Here is a 17,099-nt window from a genome sequence, read left to right on the forward strand (position 1 = left end):
TTTTTTTTCTTCACTGGAAGCAGGTGATTGTATGTGTTTGCTTCTGCATCATATTGTCTGTTGTTGCTGTTGTGCCTGATAATGTTGAAACATCTAGATGACATTTTCCGGCATGAAGAAGTGTAATGATCTGTTTTGTGAGACGGGTTATCTGTTTTCTCTTATGCGTCCGTCTTTGAACTGTGGGGTATACATGGCAATGATCTAATCTTGAAGTCTGCTACTTTCTGTTTGGCATAATTTGTGGCAAAAAGGGGGAGAAAAATGGTATTATCGTCTCTCTATCTGTCTGCATTTATTGTGCACCTTTATGTATGTTATGCCTATATTTTCTGCTGTTGCATTTATTTTGCAACTATTTCAAGTACGTGTAGATGTTGACATGTATGTTGCAACATCCTGATGTTGTTCTGAGAATTTATTTTTCTCAGTATTTCTGCTGTACATGTTCTCTGCTGCTTCTATAAGGTCTGCTAGCTTGGGTATGCTAGTTGGTAAACATTCCCTGAGGTTTTGGTTGACTCAGTCCTGAAGTTTTCTTATTCTATGTGTTAAGAGTTTTGGTTTTTCAAGATTCTTTTTGTGCATGTGTTCAAGGGGAGTATTAGAATACTGTGTTAGTAGTCACTCATTGGTTGCATCTTTGAGGGGGAGTGATGCTATGAAGTGTGCTTGGCCGTGCTCAAGCTGTTTGGTAGGAAGTGGTATAGGATGCGTGATTTCATGTTGGAACATCAAAGTAGATTCTGCATGTTTATGTGGGAATTTATTTTTCCCATTTTGTTTTTGTGAGACATATGATGTGTGATGTTTCCGCTATTGCATCTCTGAGTTTCTTTAGTGGTACCTCATTCTCTCTTATCTACGTATTTCCTTTTGAAGAGTTTTTGTGAAAAATAATGGAAGTAGAATTTGGGAGTTATGTTATTTTTTCTTCATGTCTGAATGATTATGAAGTGACTGAAGAATTATATTTACGGTATCTCTTTAGTAAGTTCTGCAAGATGTGTTCCGTTCTTCATGGTTGTTTTCTTGTGTTGATTGAAGTAATGGATGCGTGTTATCTCTCTTCTGTGTTTGGACTGGCCTCAATTTGTTTTAGCCAAAAATTTGCCAAAGGGGGAGATTGTTGGATATTTGTATGTTGGCTTCACTTTTGCCTAAAACAAATATTCAAGTGTGATGTTGGATACGATGTTCCAACATCCTGACAAGGTTCAGTGTGACCTGGTCAAGTGCCTTGATTTACGCACGCGTTTTCTATTTAAGGAATCCATGCCTTTATTCTTGTTGGTCAAGCTGCGTGTTTTTATAAGAAGATCATAACAGATGTGATTTCCTAAGGGAATGGTAATGACTTAGGAAAGTGTGTTTTAAGGTGATGATAATGTGACTTTTAATGTGCCTACTTTTTAGGAGTTTCCTTATCCGGCCATGTTGATTGAGTAATGAGTCACCGGTTTGATCTGAAGCCTGATTGAGTTGATGACGCGCTTTGCTTCAGTATATAAAGGAGGCTGCAAGACCTGAAGATTTATTCAAGACATCATTTTTACAAAATAGAGTTTATTTAGGTTTTGAGTCTTTTTATTGTGAGCCTTTCGTGTATCACTTTGATGAATGCTTAGGACTGTGCTTTGAGTTGTAAAACTGTGCACTACTCCGAAGCTTTTAAGCAAGGAGCTAGGTAGATTGTGAACTGCATCTAAGCTTTTAAGCAAGGTTACATGTTGTTATTTTTTAGGGTAACCTCATCTTATTTGAGTCTGTAATTTGGGAATCACAGGGGATTGTGATCTGTTGTAAGGGAGTGGGGTGGGATCTCAGATCTAGGAGTTCCTAGGTTGAAGTCTTGTTGGGGTAGGTCCTAAGTCATAAGTGCAAACGGAGTTTGCTGAGAGCTAGAGAATAAGAACTACACTAGTGGATTTCCTTCCTGGCTTGGTAGCCCCCAGAGTAGGTGACGTTGCACCGAACTAGGTTAACAATTCTCTTGTGCCTTTTATTTTTCTGTTCTTTATTTTCCTTGTTATTTTATGTCCACTGCTAGCACGATGTTCTAAACATCTCATTCAACATTAGTAATCTGTGCCGAGTGTTGGAACATCTCGTAGAACATTCTGTTGCTAGCCAGCCAGAATTTCACAATCAGGTTACTTCTTTCCTATGCAGTTAATCATGGCATAATATTGTATCAAATGGATGTCAAGAGTGCATTTCTTAATGGTGTCATAGAAGAAGAAGTGTATGTCAAACAACCTCCTGGTTTTGAGGATCTTAAGTATCCTGATCATGTTTTTAAACTGAAGAAATCACTATATGGCTTGAAACAAGCTCCCATAGCTTGGTATGATAGACTAAGTAATTTCTTAATCAAAAATGATTTTAAAAGAGGACAGGTTGACACAACACTCTTCAGAAGGACCCTTGGGAAAGATATTCTTGTTGTGCAAATATATGTTGATGATATAATATTTGGTTCTACTAATGCATCTCTTTGCAAGGAATTTTCTAAGTTAATGCAGGATGAATTTGAAATGAGCATGATGGGAGAGCTGAAGTTCTTCCCAGGTATTCAAATCAATCAATGCAAAGATGAAGTCTATGTTCATCAATCCAAATACACAAAGGAGCTTCTAAAGAAGTTCAAGCTTGAAGATTGTAAAGTGATGAACACTCCAATGCATCCTACATGCACCTTAAGCAAAGAAGATGAAGGAGCAAAAGTAGATCAGAAGCTGTACAGAGGTATGATTGGTTCTTTGTTATACCTCACTGCATCTAGGCCAGATATTTTATTCAGTGTATGCTTGTGTGCAAAATTCCAATCAGATCCTAGAGAATCTCATATGACTGTTGTCAAGAGAATCTTCAGGTATTTGAAGGGAACAACTAATCTTGGACTCCTTTATAGGAAATCCTTAGATTATAAGCTAATTGGATTATGTGATGCTGATTATGCTGGTGATAGGATTGAAAGAAAGTCAACCAGTGGCAATTGTCAATTTCTGGGTGATAATCTTATATCCTGGGCTAGCAAAAGACAAACAACTATTGCTATGTCTACAGCAGAAGCAGAATACATTTCAGCTGCAAGTTGTTGTACACAACTACTTTGGATGAAACATCAGTTGGAAGACTATCAGATTATTGCTAACAGTATTCCCATTTATTGTGATAATACTGCTGCTATTTGTTTGTCTAAAAATCCAATTTTGCATTCAAGAGCTAAGCATATTGAAATCAAACACCATTTTATCAGAGACTATGTTCAAAAAGGAATTTTAGATATACAATTCATTGATACTGAGAATCAATGGGCTGATATATTTACTAGCCTTTAACTGTTGAAAGATTTGATTTTATAAAGAAAAATTTGAACATGCACTTTGTGTCTGATTAAAAGCTTGCTTGCTCCTGAATAGGATTTTAGGTTCTGAAGTCAGTTCAGAAGTTGTGGTCCATCAGAAGCTCTTTATTGAGGTTCTGAGGAAAATATGCTTCTGATGATGACGTCAGCATCTGAAGTCCAGAAGCTGGATTTTATGCTTCTGAATAGTAGAGTTAGTGGAAACGCTGGAAGTTACTTTTGTGGTAGCACTGGCCCACTAACTTGGCAGTTACTCTGAGAACTTCTGACGTGGCTTATCTGTATTGGTGTGTAACTTAAAAGGGCAATGATGATTTAAAAGCTTTGAAAGTACTTTCACGCGCCCCCAATGTCATTAATGTTATGTTTGTTTGTCTCTTTTGAATTGCAAACGTTTTTACTCTTAACACTTTGACAATTCACACACTACTCACTTCACAACAAACACTTCTTCTTTCAAACCTATTCTTGCGAAGTAAGTGCAATTCTCAACCCTAGAACCCAAAATCATCATCATCATCTTCATCAAATGGCATCATCAAGCTCGCAACAAGTGTTATCAGAATCTACATCCAGCATGCAACAACAACAGGGTGCTTCAGAACCAGGGTTAGTCATCAAACCAAAAACCATGTCTATACCAGTTGAATCTCTAACGGTTCAAATAGAGAGCCCAATGGACTTCACCTCTCTTGAGAGATACAAGGTGAATATGGAGGGTTTCGTTAAACCTCAAAAGTTATATGGTTACTTCCGTATGTTGAATGGACCAACATATGAGAATCTGGTAAAGGACTTTTGGTTAAGGGCTGAAGTCTTCGATTGGGAAGCGGCTAAGTTAGAAGAAGAGCAGGCTGTAGAAAGAAATCCCAGTCTGAAAGGGAATACTAGAGAAGAAATGGGTTTGGTACCAATTGAGGATATGGAGATTAGGTCAGCTGTGATGGGTATTCCAGTAACCATCACTGAAAAAGCAATTTCCAGAGCTTGCAGGGTTTCTGATAAAGGTAGATTTCAGTGGGATGTCAAGGATGATGTCCTGTTGGAAAGCTACGTGAGATTGTTTTTGAAAGGAAACCCAAAGGCTAGGACTACTGAAATGGAGGATTGTCATAGGCTGCTCCTGAAGTTTTGCACTAATTGCTTCTTTCAAAGAGGAGGATGGTCTGATCAACCTAATCAGGATCATCAACTGGCTCCGTACTTCATGGCCACTTTTGAAAGGATAAACATTCCTAGATACCTCATGCATCATCTGTGCTGGGCTATCAAGAAAGGAATTAACAAGGGAAGGAAGCAAGTACCTTGTGCAAGGCTTATGTCTGAGATTTTCCATCAAGGAGGTTTGTTGGAGGTCCTGAGGAACATCAAGCCTGCATCTGACAGCTGCTTCAAGGTCACAACTTCTGACAAGATCCTAAACAACAAGTCTTTGTATGCTATGAGGATCATTGACTAACCCCCTGTCAATGAGAATTGGATGGAAAAGACCACAACTGAATCAGAACCTGTTAAGAATTTTCCTTCCATTCTACAAGAGAACAATCCTGAAATCTTGGCTGGTCTGGTAGCTGCTCACTCCAGAGAATCAGGAGCCAACACTCAAGTGGAAGCTGTTCCTGATGCTCTTGATGGAACCAAAAGAAAAAAGGGCAGAACCAGTACTAAGTCTGAAGCTGCTGATGCAAAGGCCAAGAAGCAGAAAGTTGCTCCTGCTTCTATTCCCAAGAAAAGGAGAGGAAAAGGAGAAACCATAATCACCAAAGAGCATCTGGATAAAGCTCTTGAAGCAATAAAAGCAGAAGAGCATGAGCCCAAGAAGAAGAAGGCTCCTCTTCAGATTGTGAGTCCTATGGTTGGGGTGACTCTTGCAATGAAGAGAATGGCTCAGGAGCGAGCTGAGCATATGAGAGCAGAAAAGAAGGATTTAAAAGCTCAGTACGAACTGGAAAGAGATGAGAAGCTCAAGACTCTTGGCTTAGAAAACTGTGATAAGTACTTCAAGGAGAAGATTGCTGAAGTAAAGAAGATAGCTGGTGAAGCTGCTGGAGATGATTCAGAGGAAGAAATGATGATTATTGTGGAGGATGCTCCAGAAGCTGAGGTTTTAGAAGCAGTTCAGGTAAGTCAGATTCCAGAAACCTCTATCCATGTTTCACCCTCTTCATCCAAACCATCCTCAACCAACTAAACAGAAGACAATACTGTCTTAGAGAATCTGATTAATCACTATTCAGGTGAACTACCTGATGAAGTTAACCCAAACTCAGAGAAAGCCTCTGAAACAGCTTCTGAAGCAGTTGCTTCTGAGAAAGTTGTTTTAGAAAACCCCCAACAACAAGCACCTGAACCACAAAAGACTTTATCCCCACAACAACAACCACCAAACACACAAACTAAACCACAAATGGACGCCTCAACCAGCTCTACTCAAACCCTACCTACACCTGCTGTTTCTGAACCTACTGTTCTTAAACAAACCACTTCTGACCCAGATACTTCTGAACTTACTGCACCTGAGCAAACAAATTTCATTCAAGTCTCAGAAACTGAACTACCTACCTAACAACTAACCACCCTAGAAACTGAACAAACTCAACCCCCATCTCCCAATCAGATTCAAACACTTAGTGTTTCTGACAAACCATCAACCTCATCTAACCTTGAAATTCTAGATCAACCACCCTTAGACATCTTGGAATCTGACTACGTTGACACTGAGCTGCTCAAGCTTAGCTCTGACATGCATACTCTAATGCAACTGAGAAGAGTTCCCACTCTTTCTCTTGACTATGAGGCCAAATGGGCATCTTTGAAGAACATAGCCTCTGAGCTAATAGATACTGTAAGCAAGAAATGTATCAGGACTCAAGCTGCTACTGTAAGAAGACTGCTGATGAATCTGCAACAATTTGAGCCAGCTAGAGGTCCAGTTCTTTGCTTAGCTTATGAGCCCTTCTATCCAGAATCAGAGTACATATGGAGAGAAGAAAAGGTGTTCAAGACGCCGAAGAAGAAACTGACAGAATCAAAGGTTAAGGAAGATTCTCTTCTTCAGAGGCAGCAAGCACTTGAAGATTTTGTGAAGCAACAAGCAGAGCTACTGAAGAAACAGTCTGAAGAAATTGCTCTCATGAAAGCTATGATGCAACAACCTAACCATTAGATACACACCTTAGTTTTTTTTTCTTGTTGTTGTTTTATGCTTCTGATTGCTTATAGAATCTGAACTGTTTTGCTTTTGAATGTTATGCTTCTGTTTTGTCTATACGTGCTTTGATCTATATTATTGTTTTGCTCTAACACTTTTTGCTCTGATTGTTTTATTATAGTCTATACTCTCTCCATGTTTTAGTTTTTCTCATTATCTTTTTGTCGTTAGTGCACATTTTCTTTTTGCTAATGACAAAAGGGGGTGTCTATGTGATAGTATTTAAAGGCTCTGAGCCCCATTAATGATATTTGAAAATTATTTTGAAAAACTTCTATCATTTTTTCACCTGAGAGGTATAAGCTATGAACGTAAGAAGGAGTATCGAATTTCAAATAAAATTAAGTGAACCATTCTTGTTATCTATAATCTACTTCTTTCCATTTTGAAATATTATAGTGCGTTAAAAGAATTTAATTAACTTGGATAGAACTTAGGGGGAGCTTACAAACCTCACCTTAAAGACTATCAGACTCAGGGGGAGTTTGAGCTTACAAACCTCAGACTCTGAGCTTACAAACCTCAGAACCCCAAAGTCAACTTGTTAATTAGACTAACAACAATTGATCAAGTTTTAAATACTATTGTTTGTCATCATCAAAAAGGGGGAGATTGTTGGAACAAAATGTGTTTAACAATGAACCTTAAAGAGTTTTGATGATAACAAGGTATTAAAAATTGACAATTGGACTAGCTAATATTTGTTCAAGTGTACATGACCATAGTTAAAAATTTACATCACTTAAAGGTTCTGAAGGACAAATGAGAGCTAAGGAATCAAGGAAAGGAAGCTTTAAAGCATCTGAAGAGAAGTGCTCCTGAAGACCAAAAGTGCTCCTGAAGAATGATGACGTCATCAGAAGCTGAAAGTCATCAGAAGCTGAAGTTCATCAGAAGCAAGTAGTTCAGAAGCAACTTCATCAGAAGCTGAAGCTCATCAGAAGCTGATAATCACCACAAGCTGAAGATTCAAGAATTAACACTTCAAAAGCTGTCTATTGGATTCGAAAGAAATGCAGAAGACTAGTGGAACGTTGCAACGGTCATTTTGGTGAAGATTTGAAGGCATTGGAAGCTTATCTTCAAAGAGCGTTGATATTGTACTTTGTACGAACTGTACAACCACCTTCTCCACTACTCTGTTTTGTGTCCACGCTACAAGACAAGAAAACAGCTCCAGAATAACAGCTATGCCTGCAAAGATGTTCCTTCACAATGGGAATGGATTTCAAATTGGTTCTTCATAGGACAATAACCAAATCAGGCAAAAGATCATTGGTGATTGATCAAACTTCAACAACGACTCTTTTGATGTGCTGGCAATTTCACAACGTCTCTTTCACACCTCTATATAAAGGAGTGAAGACTTAGAGATTTGGCAATGTTGAACGAAAGACTCTCAACATTTTTACAAGTGCCAAACCTCTGCTGAAATTGTTCTGCATTCACTTAGAATTTCTGTTTCACAAAGTCCTATTCTTGAAATTCTTAAGTCTTAGAGTCTTATCTGATTTGTATTGTGAACACCTCTGATTGTATATCAAGCGTTCAACTTCAAACATTTTTCTTTGTAATCTTGTTTGTTTAGAAGTCTCTTGCAGTTGTGCTTGAGCATAAAAGTCTCTTGATTGTGTTCTTGAGCATAGGAAGACTCTTGCAAAGTGTGCTTGAGCAAAGGAAGTCTCTTGCTGTGTGCTTGAGCAATTGTAATCAGATATTACATTCTAGTGAACTCTCCTTGGAAGTGCAAGGGGGACATGACTACTTCCGGTTTGTGGAAGGAACCTGTATAATTGCTTTGTGTCTTTCTTCTCTTTCTCTCTCTGTTTTTATCCGCTGCATTCAGATTCTGATTACCACTTCAGAAGCTGTCTTACTTAGCTTCTGATTAGTGTTTTTAGTTTAGGAGAATCGAAGAATTTTTCAAAACACAATTCAACCCCCCTTCTTGTGTTTTTCTCACTTTCATATCCTACTAAGTGGGGTCGGCTACATGGAACAAATGACGCCATAGTGTTCTATCATAAACCATATTTGGATCTAACTCATTGACCTCTAAATCATTTCTAATGGTTTCTCTAATAGTGTTCCTATGTCTTCCTCTACCTCTTTTAATCTGACTCTCCTCCATTTGATCCACTCTTCTTACAATGGCATCTACGAGTCTTCTCTCTACATGTCCAAACCATCTAAGCCTATTTTCTACCAACTTTTCTACTATAGGTGCTACCCCACTCTCTCTAATGGTATCATTCCTAATCCTATCTCGTCTAATCTTACCACTCATCCAGCGCAACATCCTCATATAATTTAAATATGTCAATTAAAATTTACTTATCTGAACTTACGATATTTTATTATAACTTGTGAGAAGTTTAGGGTTGGATTTCTTCGATCATTTGTTCCTTTTTTTTTTTTTGTTTCTACGTGTTGTGTTGTGTCAAATTATATATCTGAAACTGGTTGTTCTTGTTTTTGGATGATATGATCTGAAGCAATATACTCCCTCCGTCCCGCAATAGATGACCCATTTGAAAATGTACAATTTTGACCTAACTTACTTTGACAATATTTTTCTACTAATATGCATTGATATGCGTAACAGAGTCAACTGTGTCATGTATTATGGGACGGAGGGAGTAATGTGTTGAATTCTGAGTTTTTTTTGTTGATTTTTGTATCTATGATTTGAATTGTTTTCAGTTATGGGACAAGGCACCTTCCTGCCTAATTGTACTTCGGGTATAACAAAGAAATTTTTATTTACATAAATGTTAAACAAGTCATATTATGTGTTATTTTTTTATTAGTATATGATGATGTAAGCATGTATATTTTAACACTTCGAGGGAGTCCGACCAATGGGTTATTGAAAGGGTTACTGGAAGGAGGGATACCCACATGCTATGATGTTTATACCAAATGTAGGGTTTCCCAGTTAGATCCCTACAAAGTGCTAATCGATTGAATTATAACTACAAATTATGCCTTCTAACGATACGCCAAACGCCGCCAGACACACGAGTTCCAACACATGATCGTCTACTAAGGCTGGCTCAGTCTCTATGTTGACAAGGGATCAGTGTGTTTACCGTCATAAACAATATCATTCTCTATGTTAACATAATTCAAATTGTATAATCCTAGCCTGCATTTTTTAAATTTGGTTTTATAATCCAATATGTGTCAACTTATGGACTACAAATGCTCTTTGTAACTGGTCTGATGAGGGGTTTGGTACGGTTCATATTATATAATCTAAAATATTTAAAAAAAATTTATAGTATTTTCTAACTGTTTAATAAAGAATTATAGAAACTGGGGTAATCTGTTGGTGTTTTTTGAGTTTTTAGTCGATTCGAATCATATAATCCGAAATATTGAAGAAATGATTCAGATTATAAAATCAAAATGAGTTAAAATGGAAAAATCTAGTAGAATTGATTTGGATTATAAAATCACCACACGGTAAAATATAAATTTGGAAGGGCACGCAAGAAGCAAGTAGGGTAGGAAAAGAAATTTTCATATGAAAAGTTGAAAACATTAGGTCTTTGTGTTTATTGGGCCCGTAAAAACTTTAAGCCGAAAGAGCAGTGTTTAAACTCAGTCTCTGTAAATTATAGATTACTGTTTAAACCCCCACCCCCATAAAATATCATATTTCTATTGAAGAGTTGAAATCTTGTAGTTATGAATAATTGGAAATGGAAAATCTAATAGACATGGAGAGTTTATGAGAAATAGAGAAGATATTCCGGTATTATGGAACAAATACTTCTTGAAATGTTTTTATAGGTAACATTAATGGAAAAAGTGAGAGCTAGTAAGAAGTTGAATAAGTACCAGAAGTTTACTGAAGGATTTGCTAGTCAAAATTTCTGGTGAATACGTTGCAAACTTTTCAGCTATAGCAGTACAACAAGAACTTTCCTGTAACCATATGTTAACATATTAACTTTGATTCTTATAATCAAATAATTAATTAACCAAAATTAAAATTGGTCTTTTAAAAAAATTATCATTATGGAATTTAAGTTCTAATTACCTCTCCTGTTGTCACATTTTTTACCCATGGATATATTGTCTCTCCCTGAACAAAAATAGTTTGTTAGAATGTGAGTTGTGTGTATTTGCTAGCGAGAAATGATAGCAACACACAATTTTAACACACATTTTTTAACACACTTTTTTTTATTGATTAAAATTCATATGGATAAATGGGACCCACATGATTTATTGAGACTCATGTGAATTTTTACCAATCAAAGAGATTGCGTTGAAAAGTGTGTGTTAAAGTGAATTTTAACCAATTAAAAAGACTCTGTTGAAAAATGTGTGTTGATAGCTCGAATAAGTTGATAATCTTCAACACCTTACAATATCAATTGGAATATACACATGTGGAAAATGTAAATTTGTATTGTTTGAAAGCACATTTCAAAATATAGTGTCCAGAAAATTGGTCCCCTGAAAAATTAGAACAAAATTTGGGTACTAAATTAACCTTTCTGCAGTGAAAAATTTCAACCACGGCCTGCTTCAATTTCTGTGGTCAAAAGAACAAAATAAAATATACATAATTAATTTATAACAATTTTTAATAGAATTTCAATCAATGTATAATTTGTTACCTCTTGTTTATTGGCAATCTTGCTGCTCTTCAACAGAAGTATCTTGAGACTTCCAAATAGATCATAATATGACAAATCAATCTGTTTGAATTTGATTAACACATGATTAAATATAATAATAATTGTCTAATGAAAGTATAAATAAATTTTAGAAGCTAAGATAAAAATATTGCAATTATGTTTGCAAGCTTATTTATTAAAATATGGTTGTTGAACTCTATATTGTGAATTAAACTAACCTCATCAGCAAAAATTAAGGATGATTGATCAATTTGACATGAATCAAACAACCACTTGAGTTCAAGATGTGAGCCAAGATTTGATCTGTTAATGTTGATAATTGGTACTATGCAAAGTTGATCACTGTTTGAAGTTACATTTAGGTAAAAAGAGTACATGATGGTTGAAGCTATAGTTCCAACATCTACACACAATTTGCATTGAATTAAATACAAATAAATTAAGATAAGTTTTAAAAAATATATACTTTAAGAAACTAAAACATAAGAGGAGTGCTATGATTAGACAATATCTATCCAAGAAACTTTCTATAAAATAATCCCTGATGGAATGTAGAGTGTGGACGTTTATAAGCCCTCACAGTTTTATCCTTTGTAAATGTCTTTGATGGAATGAAGAATATGGGTGTTTATAAGCTACTATTAGCCTCGATTCTCAAGTAATATAGTAAATTTTTTTTGGGTGGACCGAAACAATATCTCCAATTTGAGGGATGCTAAGAAACTAAGGTGCCTATAGCTAAGGCCCCTTTTCGCACGTCAATGTTTCGACCTCAAGTCGATCACATTTTCAAGGTATTGTCCATTTTGGGGTCTTGCGTAAGCTCTTACAATTTTGTCCTTTTTAAAAGGCGTTTTAGTTAACCGACGAGTATAGATGTTTATAAACTACCATTATCCTCTATTTTCAAATAGTGTAAATTTTTTTAATATATCGAAACATTATCCAATAACTCTTGTTCGAAAAAACATTATTTGAAGCGAAACAAGTGTAATGTAAAATAAGCATAATTTCAACTGAATTCTTAATAGAACATTAGGAATTACACTTGGCTAACATACACTGCAACCCTCTCTATTGCCGCAAAGTGCGGTCGATGCGGTCAAAATTGTCATTCCAGACTCCAGAGACGTCAAAATCATTTATATTGCGGTCACAATTGCAGTTTCAGAATACAAATTTTACAATCCATGTCTAAAGATATATTTATTTATAGTAAGCTTTTGAGTTGCATATTATAGAAGCTATAAGAAAGAATAAAATTACCAGCATCATCGGATCCAATTACAGCATGCAAGAATTTTCCAGGTACACCAGCATTAACATCATCCTTTCTTGCCTTCAAATATGCATCGAGTTTACCAATACTTTCACATGATTCAACAATTTCAATTTTTGGTGATACTCCATTATAATATGAAGCTGCAGATAGTGGAAGAAGAACATTTGATAGCTTTTCATTTCTTCTAGTAATAGTGTATATCTTTTCCATATGTGGTATTTCAGGTGAATGTGAAAACTCTTCATTAGATTGAATATCTAATTGTATCAATGGTGCAATATTGCTTGTTTTTGACCACTTTTCAGATGAAGAGTGTTCAAAGGATTCAAAGTTGAAATCTGAGATTGCTGAATTATCCAATGGTGAAAGATCTATAACCTCTTTAGACATATCTGTGACCAAATTTTTGGTTCTGGTTTCATCACTATCTGATAATGATTCAAAAACATTACTACTATTAGTTCCTCAAAGAGATTTGAAAAATTTTAAAAACAAAAAATTGGTATAGGTTTTTGTGTGTTCACCTTTGCTTAAAAGGCCATCAAAGAATGGATTTTCTCTAGTACGAATATATGGTTCCTGCATATAATTAAGAACAATTGTTTAAAGAAAACAAAAATAAGAGATGAAATGAAGATAATATAGAAATAATATGTTGATAAAAAGTTATGATTCATTCAAAAATAAATCATGATTTAATTATAGGGAATAGTCTATGAGATGTCAGCTCAGTGGTAAGAGTTTGACTTTGTAACATCAAGAGAAAGAGACAAAGTTCGAATCCCACTTTAGACGGTTGTAATTTGGTAATTAGTACCACAGTCAATAATAAATTTCTCTTTCACCATTTTTTTACTTAAAAATTGAATAATCTGTAGGTACTAAAAATTATTAAAATTAATTAAAAATTAAACTTAGAAGGTCTCTATTTTATAAGGAATAAAAATATATTTAGCACAAATATTAATACAAAGGAAGAAAAAAATTTTGTTATCATATAAAAGCATAATGAGAAAGAAAAAAACTCTTCCTAGTGGTAGATATTCTCTATAGGTATTTTTCAAGAACCACCAACTCGGACCTTACATATATTATAAATTGTCCCTATCAACTGTGTGTTTAGAATCACTTTAATTAGCACGAATTGAAGACTTGAACTTTTCATGAACAACCAGTACCGTTTGCTTAAAGTCATTAGAAACTAACAAAATTAGAAACTATTGAAATAAAATGAAAAACATAGCAGGCTATATAGTTTTAGATGTAACAAAAAAAAAAACCATATAGTTTTAGATGTATACTGAAACTAAAACTAAACAAACACGAAAATACATCTGTAAACTATGATAATTGAGAAACAACTTAAAGCATGATAGAGGTACACTAATTAACCTGATTTGGTGTCAATGCTCCATTGGATTTCATGGTTGAACTTGAAACAATAATCAAGAGAAGAAAACTATGTTAAAAATAAAGATGGCAGTTTTAAATTAGGACTAATTAGGGGACGGCACATTAAGTAGAGAACAAGAAAGGGAAAGAAGACAATATGGGAATTGTTGGAGACTCCGAAACAAGCTATGGTTTATTATTACTAGCGAAAAGACGGACACTCACGTGCCCGTCTTTCCGCTCTTTTTATTACGTTAAATTTGAAAATTATGATCGGTGTTTTTTTATAAAATTTTGATTTAAACTAAAAATACAAAGGTTTGTTGCTTTTAAGTTATAACATACCAAACTAACCATGATTATCTATTTCAACGGCACCAACAATTTAACAAAACAATATAATCTAAATTCTTTTATTATAGAAAAAAATTGTTTAAGGGTATAATTGGGATAATGAAAAAGTAAGTATAAATATACTCATCATGTTTGTTACATGTTTTTTAATATTTAAATTTATTCTTATTTATTTGTTATATGTGCTATTTGTATTGAAAATTAAGGATAATTTTGAAAAAAAATCTTGCTCAAAAGAGTTGAAAGGGGTTGTATTCTTTGTATATATAGTATAGATTATTACTAGAGGATTAGCACTTAATTAATTCATATTTTTCGTTCTTTTTGTTGAGTTAACGTATGTAGATTATAAATGTTTGATTTTTTATGAAATTTTGATTTGATTAAAAGTATATACGTAGCTATTTGTGACTTTTAAATAATAGTTTAGATGTTTTTTTCAATGACGTTAACAATATGACAAATATAATATAAGTTATTTATATTTTTTAACTAGCGAAAAGATGGGCATTTACGTGCCTGTTTTTCTCTCTTTTTTATTGCGTTAACGCGTGTAAATTATGAACAGTATTTTATATAAAATTTTGATTTTGATTAAAATTATAAATACAAATATTTGTGACTTTTAAATTGCAACAAACTCAATAAACCATGTTTATTGTTTTCAATAACAGCAGTAATTTAGCGAATATAATATAAATCCTTATCTTTTTTAATATCACCAACAAAATAAAATTTATATAAAAAAATTGTTTAAGGTCATTTTAGTTTTTTTTTAATATTTAGTTTTTTAATTCTCTCCAAAAAAAATTAATTTTTTAATTGTCATTATATATTTATTTTTTATAAAGATAAAATTCGAATACATAGGATCCTCCTTGGTCTTAGAGTTGTGCTTATGTTTGTATTAAGCTAAGTGTAGGGTTCTCATTGTGGTATTCGTTAAAAAGGAAATGTTAACTTGTGCCCTTGAGACATAAGTTAAGAAACCAAATATAAAAGTTTTCACTTGGAAATTGTGCATTCAATGTATTCAAAGTCTCAAAGTTATATTTTCATTATAAAACTTATTTTTTATTTTTATTATAAGTTCCTTAACTTGTGCCTAAGTGCATAAGTTAACATGACCCTTTGTTAAAGTATTGGTTTGAAAAATGTGTTATCAGTTTTGTTGCCGTTTTATGAAAAGTTTATGTGTTATCAGTTTTGTTGCCGTTTTATGAAAAGTTTGGAGTATGATATTAGTAAGTCATTGAAATTAGGGAAACCTTTTGTACTCTAAAACAAAAATCTTAAGACATTTTTGTATTATAATTTTGGAGTAGTGTTATATGAACATTTAAAATTCAACAACTTTTGGACAACTAGTATAAAAATACATCAATTATTGATGTGATTATAAGAGAGAGAAACAACTAATTAAAAAATGATATAATATCTATACAATATAAAAATAGGATGTAAGACAACCAAAAGGTTGTCAATATATCATTGAAGGATTGTAAGTATATAGATTTCTCGTTAACTGTTCAAAATGTTTTGAGTAGGAGCAACATCATATTATGAGTCTAGTTTAGGGTTTATTGGAAGTTTCCTTCTTCATTATAAAGTACTCCATTTCTTTTTATAAGCAAATTTTACTTTTTAGGTTCATTCAATTAATGATGTATGTGGTTTATAATATGGACCACATATATCATTAATTGAATGAACCTAAAAAGTAAAATTTGCTTATAAAAAGAAACGGATGGAGTATTATTTTATTAATTGTAAACCTTTTTTACACAAAGAACAAAATGTAAATTTTCACTTTAATTCCTTTACACTTATATGAAAAGTTATGTTAGACCACATTTTGAATTCATTTGTTTCAAATATCTTCTATGAAAAACAATGGTAAGAATACTTGAATATTATGATAATAGTACATTTTTAAGACTGTCATATAAATTGAAAGACATGAGAAACTTAAATCATATGTTGAATTAAATTATGCACTATAAAGTACATATATTATGACGTACAAATAAAGTTATACGCATATAGTTAACATAATTGTTTTAAACTAAATTTTTATGCCAACAAGTACTCACAAAAATCTTCAATGCACATCAAAATTAGAGGATATGATACCTCCGGACAATCATTATCAAAGTTACAAGGAATGGTAGCTGCATTGTTAAATAAGAAGAATAGAGTGTTACTAAAATGTCATAGAATATTATGTAGAACATAAATTAGACAAAATGATGATGGTGTAAAAATTGACATACTTTTGGTATTCGTTGTACTAGTTTCAACAAGAAATAGAAGAAGAAAGGTGATCAAAGCATAAAGAAACATGATATTCTGAGCCATTTTTTATTTATTGTGTATAATAATCATAATTTTTTTGGATGGCTTTATAAGTAAAATTCCCAGCTTTTGTAGTTTCAATTAAATAGTTTTTAAGACTTAGGAGTTTCAAAAAGTCATTTATAAAATTGGAATTAATGTTAAGTGTCTCTACTCAATATGTCGCGTGTGTCCTTTTAGCTCATTCAAGTGGTCACATAACCTTAGTAATGATCATAGGGAAAATATCCCAAAAGAGAAACAAAAATAATTAATGATGAAAACTAACGGTACAAAAATGCCACACTCATTTATTTATAAATTTAAAATATCATATTAATAATAAAAATCATATTAATAAAATTAAAGGTTATACATCTAATAGAATTAAGAGAGGACGTAGTAAAATAAATAATATTTAGCATTTGAAACAACTTTAAGTATTAATGACGGAGCTCACAAACCAATCAAATTCATTTTAGCTTATTGACTTAAGTGCAT

At 33.5% G+C, this 17,099-nt stretch overlaps 1 protein-coding gene and 1 long non-coding RNA gene across 3 annotated transcripts in view; both read right to left on the reverse strand.

Annotated features, from left to right (window-relative positions):
* LOC146927760 (uncharacterized) overlaps window positions 1-14,086 on the reverse strand; it is a 31,776-nt gene extending 17,690 nt beyond the window's left edge. The window contains exons 1-8 of one of the 2 annotated variants that reach the window (XM_085700976.1): window positions 13,911-14,086; window positions 13,043-13,097; window positions 12,503-12,946; window positions 11,455-11,639; window positions 11,216-11,296; window positions 11,089-11,130; window positions 10,630-10,674; window positions 10,428-10,514 (exon numbers count right to left, since the gene is read on the reverse strand). In XM_085700976.1, the coding sequence (XP_085557102.1) occupies window positions 10,428-10,514; window positions 10,630-10,674; window positions 11,089-11,130; window positions 11,216-11,296; window positions 11,455-11,639; window positions 12,503-12,946; window positions 13,043-13,097; window positions 13,911-13,943 (972 nt within the window). In that variant the 5' untranslated portion in view covers window positions 13,944-14,086. The remainder of the gene's footprint in view (window positions 1-10,427; window positions 10,515-10,629; window positions 10,675-11,088; window positions 11,131-11,215; window positions 11,297-11,454; window positions 11,640-12,502; window positions 12,947-13,042; window positions 13,098-13,910) is intronic. The other variant, XM_085700977.1, reaches the window with a different exon arrangement.
* Window positions 14,087-16,205: 2,119 nt separating this feature from the next.
* Window positions 16,206-16,662, reverse strand: LOC146927761 (uncharacterized). The gene is made up of 2 exons (XR_015005834.1): window positions 16,538-16,662; window positions 16,206-16,435 (listed from the first exon to the last, which is right to left on the reverse strand). It is a non-coding gene; the product is annotated as an uncharacterized LOC146927761 (long non-coding RNA).
* Window positions 16,663-17,099: the final 437 nt, after the last annotated feature.

Source organism: Medicago sativa, chromosome 4, assembly GCF_051527215.1.
Source record: "Medicago sativa cultivar Bolivia chromosome 4, Bolivia_mono, whole genome shotgun sequence".
Lineage (NCBI taxonomy): Eukaryota > Viridiplantae > Streptophyta > Magnoliopsida > Fabales > Fabaceae > Medicago > Medicago sativa.